The 9,120-nt window shown below is 48.4% G+C and overlaps 1 protein-coding gene across 1 annotated transcript; it reads right to left on the minus strand.

Moving 5' to 3' along the window:
- Window positions 1-379: 379 nt before the first annotated feature.
- Window positions 380-8,031, minus strand: CDIPT (CDP-diacylglycerol--inositol 3-phosphatidyltransferase). Its single transcript, XM_080977868.1, has 6 exons — window positions 7,579-8,031; window positions 6,300-6,434; window positions 5,010-5,163; window positions 4,610-4,691; window positions 2,597-2,678; window positions 380-2,502 (listed from the first exon to the last, which is right to left on the minus strand). Exons 1-6 carry the CDS (start codon window positions 7,619-7,621, stop codon window positions 2,351-2,353), a joined length of 648 nt encoding a protein of 215 aa, XP_080833994.1. The 5' UTR covers window positions 7,622-8,031; the 3' UTR covers window positions 380-2,350.
- Window positions 8,032-9,120: the final 1,089 nt, after the last annotated feature.

The raw sequence follows: 9,120 nt of genomic DNA on the forward strand, positions 1-9,120 counted from the left end.
CTCTGCGACATTTGCACACACACACACACACACACACCCTGCCACAAGCCCTTGCACTGCCTTCCCAAAGCCAGGTAAGGAGGCACGAGACTCTGGCAGCATCCTAGAGCCTCCTGCCTCCTTCCCAAAGACTCAAACTGCCCACATCATCAAGAGTGTGCAGTTTGATCAACCTCATCCATGAGATTAGGATCCAGGACCAAATCTAAGCATACAGAGCACTGTGAGCACTTGACCATATTGACTTTCTCATCCCTTTCAGAATGCAGTTAAATTCAGAGCTGGGAACTGTGGCTGAGCAACCCACCCCCAACAACCCAGCTATTCTTCAAGATCCTTATATAAAACCTCCCACCACATTAAAAACACACACAATCAGATGGTTACACAGTTGTCTTTATTACAGCAACTCCCACTCCGTTGAGAGGGGGTGTCTTATTGCACCAAGTCTTAATTTTTAAAAACCTACATACAAATTACACACCACTGGGGGTTGTGAGGGTGTGGCAGTGACGCTGCGAAGGAGAGGAGAGGACATGGCAAGGTAACAACTGCTCCCCATCCGGCAGGAGACAGCGCGCGACAATCCACAGAAGCAATAATTACCCTCAGCACCTGTGCGTCCCTCTGCCCCCACCGCACCATTTGGATGAGGGAAGTTTCTAGCAAATAATAATCTAGTTTGGCTCAATATATGAAGACATGGGGCAAGTTACCTGAAGTTGGTTTGCTCCAATACAGCTGCCAAGTCCTTAGTGTCACTTCAGGTCCTTAAGGTGGTTTTTCTAAGATGGCCGCCAAATCCCATCTCCACAGTCCCCTTCATCAGTCACCTCTATCTCCTCTTGTCAAAAGGAAGAACTGGCTTTTGTGGGGAGCTGAGAGAAGGAAGCTTTAAAGTGGATGTCGGGAACCTTTAGCCCTCCAGATGATGCTGAACTACAACTCCCATAATCCCAAGTCATGCTTGCTGGGGCTGATGGGAGTTGCAGTTCAGGAACATCTGGAGGGCCAAAGGCCCTACTTAGTCTGAGGAGTGGCTAGGATGGCTACCATGTCACTGTAAACCTAGCCATCACTGATAATAACAAAAAACTCACATGGAGGAAAACAGAACTGTGGTGTGATATGGCAACTTATGTTCATGCACAAATGATTGAGGAAAGGGAAAAGAGGAAGATAGGTATGCAAGGACAGGACCCAGAATATCTCAGGGAACTACCAAGAGCTCAGAAATAGGGGGAGAAACCCACAAATAATTGCCCTGCCTTCAGAGGAAGAAAAGACAGAGAAGCCAGACTGGGCAACATGGCTGCTAAACTGCCCAATGTTTACCTCACATTCGAATTCTACTGCACTCTTTCAAAATTGCACATGCATGATTGAGGGGGAAAGAACAGCCAATCTCAACTATGGTCAGTCCGAAATTGCGTGCAAAGAAGATGGGGAAAGTTGTGTGAAGAAACAGCGAGCCAAGGTAATGTTCAATAGCAATGCTACAAAATGGCTCCTCTATGCCCTGTGCTCCTCCAGGGTATTTAGAAGCCTACAGCTCCATGTAGCAAAAACAGCCAACAACAGCAGAAAAAGGAATGCAGATGCTCTCACAAGCAAAGCATTGTGAGAAGAGAAGAGAATCTGGGAGCAGGATCCAAATGGCTGTTTACGGCCAAGCATGTCTAAGCAACATGGACCATCGGCTAAAGTAGATGCAGAAATTTACAGCCAGATATAATCTTAAAATGGATAATACTGCACACAGACCTCAAGCCTCAATGGGGCTTCTTTCCCAAGAACCTAGGATAGTCATTTTCAAATGTATAATCCAAATAAAATGGCCACCAACTGGCCAATTCATTCACTGCCCAGGCCTAGATATACTTGGGAATTTGGGGAATGATATGGCCTCCTAACTCAAGAGCAATACTCCCCTGCACTTTTGGGAAACGAAAAGGTACTTCTTTTGTGGCTGAATTTGAACCTGCCCCGCCCAAATATACAGCAAGTTTTGAAGCACAGAACCAAAAAGCTGGAAACGAAGGTCTATTTAGCTGCCCTCAAAATGGTCGATCCAATCCCTCCTTTTCAGCCCACAGGCAAAGTCAATATTCCTCTCTACCAGCCAATCTTCTCCTAAGTGCAAAGCATCATGGGAATGCAGGAGGGAGCCGGGAGGAGCAGGACGTATTCCCATCATCCTATACATTCGTGGGAAGGTGGGGTCATCGCATCAAGCAAGAGCTGTGCAAGTGGAGTGGCTAACCCTGTCACGGCGAGGGATGGTAAGCTGGTCCCACTGCAAGCGTGAAAGGGAGTGATGCTCCTGCCCCTCCGCTGGGGTCGTTTGATGCTACTTCCTCTTTGCGCGTTCCGCGACGTCCAGAGCAGCCATATTACACGAGGCGCAGATCAGGTGGACCAGGCTGATGAGGCTCTTGGTGATGGCGATGGGGGCAGAAACCCACATGACTAGGCGGTAGAGACCAGCCTGTCCGGGCAGGACTGGAAAAATAAAAAAAGGGGTGGGGGTAAGGAAGGAGTCCTTTGAAATGCCCTTTGACCCCTAGGCATTGTCCCTCTGGCTTAGGATACTCACTTTCTGGTCCTTCCCCAAAACACAGCAAATAGAGCATGCAGTAGAAGAGTTCATTCCCAGCGCACATGATGAAGAGGACAGTCTGGAAGGAGGAAGAAGAGGAGAAAGCATGTCAAACCAGGCCAGAGAAAAGAGAGCAAAGAGAAGCTACCTGAGTTGTCCACTGCACACATAAGAATGTCAGCTCTGTTTGGCTGCTAGTTTATTCAAAAACGTGTGCTAAATCGCCGCTAAATCAGCTTACGAGCATGCAGTACAGCATCATGTACGTAAGTACCACTGGTACTACTAATACTACAATCCAAGAGGGAAACAAAATTAATATAAGTAGCAGGCAGTGGTCGGATACTCCCAACACTTTGCAGAAAAGGGTAGCCTTGGCCTGCTGTCTGATGACCAACAATGAAGGAGTCAGGTGGGTTCTCTAGGAAGAGAGCTCTATTGCTTTGATGCCGCCATAGAGAAGTCCCTGATCCCCCAGGGCAGGGACCCCGAGGGGGATCTTAAGATACAAACAGCCTCATATGGGAAGCTGGACTTGGAGGTGCATGACAACTACTGCCCAGCTGCAAATATCCCCTTTCTGGGCATATTTCAAGGTGCTCAGGAGAGAGATCATGCAGCTCCAGACGTTTCAGGAGAAAATGGATTATCTAGACACCTTCCAGCTTGGTTTCAGGCCTGGTTTGGGGAATGAAGCTGCGTTTGGTCAACTTCTGTTGTTTTTCCAGCTACAGCCATTTCTGGGTAGAGATAGCCTGGCTACAGCAACACGAATAACCTTCTGACTGGATTACTGTAATGCACTCTATGTGGGGCTGCTGTTGAAGACAACTCAGAAACAACTTTGATTTTGTTTTGGCACTAGCTTAAGACCTGGTTAATTTGCTCAGGCATACTGGAATTGTTACCCTTATCAACTTAATAGTGTAGCAACTGACCCCTGTGTTTATGTGTTTACAGTTTATTTACTGTCTTTATCCACTCTTGATTTGCAACTGGGATCATTTGATATAAAGTGCATTACAAACAATCCTGGAACCAGATGACTTAGGGCTTTAAAAGATCCAAAAGAGCCCTTTAAAAAAATCAGGCCTTGAAACTGACTGGAAGCCAATGGAGATGCTGCAGAAGTGAAATATGAAACACTCTCCCAAACACTTTCCAAACTTTTTAAATATGATACAACGGCCACAAACCCTCTTTGAGCAGACAGCTAAATCTGCAGGGGACCGAGTGGAAATTAAATCTCCCATAGTTCATTGTGTACTGCAGTATATTTTTTAATGACATTGAATGGACCCTCCTTTTCTGTTCATACTTTTCAAGAAGGCTTCCAAATACAAGATTTGGGGTGGAGAGTGGGGCAGAACTAGGAGAGAGGGAGGGATCTCCCAATATAGATTGCGAGACACTCTGATGGTGGAGGGGAATGAATGGGGCAGTATTATGCCTTTGGGGAAATGTGATAGCAAGTGATATTTCTATTTTGATTCCAAGGGGAAAGAACCCGTAGGAAGTAGCGGAAGTAGAAAATTACTCAATTACACCGGCCTTACACCAGCAATTCTGATTTCTTTTGCCTTTACTGAAAGATCTGGCTTTTTTTTGTAGCTTATCACACTACGTCCCCGTCCCCCCAATCTTCTTGCTTTATTTGTTTTGTCATTTGTTCAATAAAGCTTTTGAACATACTTTTTTTTTTAAAGGGATGGGAGCCTGGAGAAATGTAGTAGGAACAGTTCAGAGAGAGGGAGCAGGAGCGGGGGGTGGGGAGAGAGAGACAGTTCAGAGAGAAGGAGAGAAAGTTCAGAGAGAGAGGGGGGGAGAGAGAGAGAGAGAGAGACAGACAGACAGACAGACAGACAGACAGTTCAGAGAGAAGGAGAGAGAGAGTTCAGGGAGGAGAGAGAGAGAGAGAGAGAGAGAGAGAGAGTTCAGAGAGAAGGAGAGAGAGAGTTCAGGGAGGAGAGAGAGAGAGAGAGAGAGTTTTCTAAAGAAATTATCACTCACCCGGGAGCTGTAATACACCCGCAGGATTGGATTCCCTGACAAGTCGATGGTCTTGTGGCTCTCCCCACCTTTTACCACGGTGCTGGTGGGAGCAGAGAAGGTAGTTAAAATGGGAGCCAGGAGTGCTCAGCCTCTCTTCCCTTCCACGCCTCTCTATCCCAGCAGGGGGGGCACCATAGCTGAGCGGCAGAGCATCTGGGTTGTTTGCAGAAGACCCCAGGTTTGGTTTCCGGCACCTCCAGTTAAAAGGAATAGGCAGACGGGCAATACGAAAGGCTCCCTATCAGCCCGAGACCCTGCCGCAAGTCAGAGCAGGTGAGGCTGAGCCAGACCTGGACATCATTGTCCAATATTGTACAAGGCAACTTCTGGTGCCGCCATCGAGGGCAGAGTCTGGTACCTGTGGAGATGGAGCCAATGGGAGGCGACGTCAAGGCTCATGCTGAGTTGGAACCAAAGGGCAGATTCAGGGTAGAGCATAGCGAGGTTCACCAGCAGGCACATGGTGGCGCAGCGGTCCGTCAGCATGTCCAGCATGGCGCCAAAGCGGGTGCCTGGGAAGAACAGCGCACATTAGAAAGGCAAGGGTGCTGTAAACCAATGGGGAGGAAGCTATGCATACAGTAGAGACTGCAGCCACACGTCACCCGCAACCCATCAAAGTTTTAATGCATATATTCCCTGTTTAGGGAAGTTTTTAATATTAAATGCTGTATTGTTTTTAACACTTGATTGGAAGCTGCCCAGTGTGGCTGGGGAAACTCAGCCAGATGGGCGGGGTATAAATAATAAATTATTATTATTATTATTATTATTATTATTATTATTACTACTATTTTGTGGCTTGCTATGTGCTTGACAAGTTTCTGCTGCCCCAGGCAGGTGACAGGCACAGGTGGCTGTGCTTCTGCTGTGAGGCCATGAGTTGTGTGGTCCAGGCAGGCACACTTGAAAACAACAGGTTTCGGTGTGCAGCTTACACAGACGGAAAGTACCGAGAGCCTTGTGAAACCTTCCCATCTCAGCAAGAAAAGCTCACGCTTCCTTTTGGCTACAGCTGCGGATCTGGAGGGTTTTCCCCACAGCCAGGCATTATTCCTGTAGATTTCTGGGAGGGAGGGTGAGGCAAAGAGTAGCACTGTGTTGCAAGAGGAAGTGGGGGGGGGGCACAGACCCTCCTTCTTTGTGGCTGCTGCTGGCAGGGGAGGTTCAGGCAGGCAGCGCCTTGTTGCAGCAGCAGCAAAGTACAGTTCTGAGGATGGGCAAGACTGAGGGATAGCTCCTTGCCTGCTGCCACCCAGTGAGCTCAAACCTGAACCAACCTTGTAGCTCATACTCTTAAGCAACACGGCAACCTCAGTCGTCTTCTGAGGAATGCAGCTCAGCAGTGGGAGACATGCTGCCCACACAGGAGGTCTCAGGTGCATCCTCTAGCATCTTCAACTAATAAAGGGTCAGTTAGCCACTCTCTCTCTATCTCTCTCTCTGTATATATATGTTCAAACTGACTGCATTACACCACAACAAATTATTCCATACCGCACAGAATGCATACATGCCATGCATTTAAAAGCACCCCAAAAGAATCCTGGGAACTATAGTTTGCCGCTCACAAAGCCATGTGCTTTCAGTGTATGGCTCGTATGAGCCACCCTGTAGCCCTCTCTGCCTTGAGGCAAACAAGCCTTACCTTGGTCCAGGGCCCGAGCCGCATAGCCATCAAAGGCATCAAGGAAACCACTTAGGAGGTAAAAGAAGGATGCTATTATGTGGGAGGTTGGCATAAAATAGAACGCGATAAAAGCGAAGATTATGCGGGCGTAACCTGCAAAGGACAAGGAAGCAAAATGAGACTTTGTCCTGGAATCTTTTAACCCCCAAGCCCTGCAGCCCTCAGAAAACTGGGGAAATGGGTCATGCAAATTCTAGTTGGTTCCACTCCTTTGCACAACCCCACATCCCCAGATACCTAGGCAAGAGTCACTCAAAGATCAGTAATGTTTGCTTCAGGAGTGTTGAAGAGAAGGAGAAACAGACTCCCTATTTTAGAAACACCCTTTTCCTCTTTTGTTTTTGGCACTGAAAGCTACAATCAACTGTAAGAAATGAAAGGGTCCAGACTGAGCCTACAAGAGTCAGGTGAGTCACTGCCTGCCTGTCACATCTGATCTGGAGGAGACAGTCTAGATGCTGCTGCTGCTGCCTTCAGCTGCAGATTAACACTTGTGAAAATAACAGGGCAGGAAATAGAGGGGAGTGTTGAAGCAGAAGGCCCGGAGGCAAGGCAAAGGAGGCGGGGAAGGGGCCGGAGCACGAGGCGCTTCTCAGCTTTTACCAAGCGAGATCAGACCAAAGGTCGATCTAGTCCGGCATCGGCACCCGGTTTTCCAGGCTGCATTCGGGAAGTCTGTAAACGAAGCATGAAGGCAAGGAGCCTTCACCCACCTGTGTCTGTCTCCCAGCACCGGGATTTGGAGCTCTTACTGCTTCTGAACATCTCGAGAGGCCCAGAACTAGGTCAGGTCTCCTGGGCCAGGCCTGTCCTCCCTGGAAGAGCATCGCAGCACCCCACCCTAAGCACGTTTACACAGAAGCGACTCCCCCGGTGCAGTTCAGCTGGGTTGATGAGGCTCTTCCCGGGGCTCATGGATTACACCATTAGCCACAGCAGGGCTGCCTCATCGAGATTAATGGGCGTGACTAACGAGGCCCCCATTCATTCCAGCCGGTCTACTCATTCAGGATGCGAACACACACACACCATCCTTTTAAAGCATCCTTAAAGCACATATGAATCCTGGGAACGGTGGTTTGCAAGGGCTAAAAAGTCCGTGCCGGGTAAACTACACTTCCCAGCATTTCGGGGAGGAGAAGCATAGCGCTTTTAAGTGGATGGGGCGCGCGCAGCCCGACGTGTTTCAGGATCGCAGCCTCCTCCTCTCCCCCGCCCGGCACCCCGGGGAACGTACCGATGAGGTTGGGGACGAAGAGGAAGATGTTTTCTTGCTTCATCTCGCGGCCAGCTGTTGCTCCGGCGGCGGAACCTCCTTGCAAACCCCGCTCCAGCCCCGATGCAACGCTCGGACCACGCAGCGCCCACCCGCTGCAGGAGCCCCTCGTATTCCGCTCTTTCTCTTCCTCACGATGGACTCGGAGACTCCCGCTCCCCGCTTTCTGCCTTCCTGCTTTGGCCCAATGCACGCAGCTTCCCCCGGTTTCCGCAACCTTCAGCTACTCTGTTCAGGTTCCGAAAGGAAAATGTCTGCCTGTCTCTTTAAAAACTGCGCTCCCGCCCCTTCCCCGGGGAAGAGGGACATTTCGGAACGCCAATGGTTTCGTCCCCGTACGCTCCCCTGCCGGCTTTCGTTTTGGTGTAGCCCCACCAACAAGAAGCCGGGCTAGAAGGGCCACTTCTCCTCGTCTTCTTCCTGTGATTTATGGTTACTCCGCTCCTAGAGCGTTCGGAGGACCGAGGCTTCAGAAAAGCTCCATTTAGTAGAGAGAGTCGGGCGAACAGCCGCCGACATGGAGGTTGGCTTTGGAGCGCTTCCGGCTTCCCCTGGGGCGGCTCCTTCGCACCCTCCTGTTTTCTTATTGGCCAGTCAGAAAGTATGGAAAGGGAACTGTTATTTCCCCACGCTAAATGACTCGCCAGATCCAGTGCTTTTGTATAGTCTTGATAGTAAGAATTGCTGTGCAAAAGTCTTTAGCAAGAAAGTGGCCGCCTTTAATAATATATTTTGCAATTGAAAGCAGAACTTTTACCTCCATATTTTTTCCTGTTTTGACAACAAACAAACGTGTTTTTTAATGAGTGGTATTTCTTAACGGGAATATGAAATAAATTTCGAAAACATGGCTTGAATCGGTGGTCTTTCTAATCATTTCTTCTTTGGTTGATAAGTTTTATTTATAAACTGCTGGGCGACTGAAGATGCCACATGAAGGGATAAAGAATCTTCAGATAAAATATGTCTGATTTTCAAATTCCATAGTTTTTGCTTTAATGGAGTTAATAGTGGCTACTGGCACGCTTTGGTATTGTTACAGATTATGGGTAGGCACCTAGTATTTATATCAGTGTGCTGACCTTTCACCAGGGCTATGTATAAATTTAACAGTAAATTGCCCGTTGATGGCACTACGTATACAGTGGTACTTCGGTTTTCGAACGTAATCCGTTCCGGAAGACCATTCGAGTTCTGAAACGTTCGAAAACAAAAAAATCAGTAGTCGACAGCTAGGCCTCAGGATCTTGCCGTGTGGCATGTTCAACTTCCGAGGCGTATTCGAAAACCGAAGCATTTATTTGCAGGTTTACGGTGTTCAAAAACTGAAATGCTAGTGAACAGAGATGTTCGAAAACAGGTACCACTGTGTGTGTGTATAAATCAAAATCACAAGCATGGGTCCAGCTGGGATTTGAACTCAAGACTCCTTGGCCAAGTCCAGCACTCAGTCCATTACACCACACCACCTCTTGCTTGCTAATCTGTGAACAGATATGCAGG

The sequence above is a fragment of the Podarcis pityusensis genome (genome assembly GCF_964106645.2).
Source record: "Podarcis pityusensis genome assembly, chromosome: 13".
NCBI lineage: Eukaryota > Metazoa > Chordata > Lepidosauria > Squamata > Lacertidae > Podarcis > Podarcis pityusensis.

Bases quoted from the DNA above. Each gene is read 5' to 3' on its own strand.
- CDIPT (XM_080977868.1), bottom strand. From the start codon at position 7,621: ATGAAGCAAGAAAACATCTTCCTCTTCGTCCCCAACCTCATCG. The intron at 4,692-5,009 runs GTACCAGACTCT...TGCTCCCACCAG, and splicing joins CATTGGCTCCATCTCCACAG to CACCGTGGTAAAAGGTGGGG. The intron at 2,503-2,596 runs GTGAGTATCCTA...TTATTTTTCCAG, and splicing joins TTTTGGGGAAGGACCAGAAA to TCCTGCCCGGACAGGCTGGT.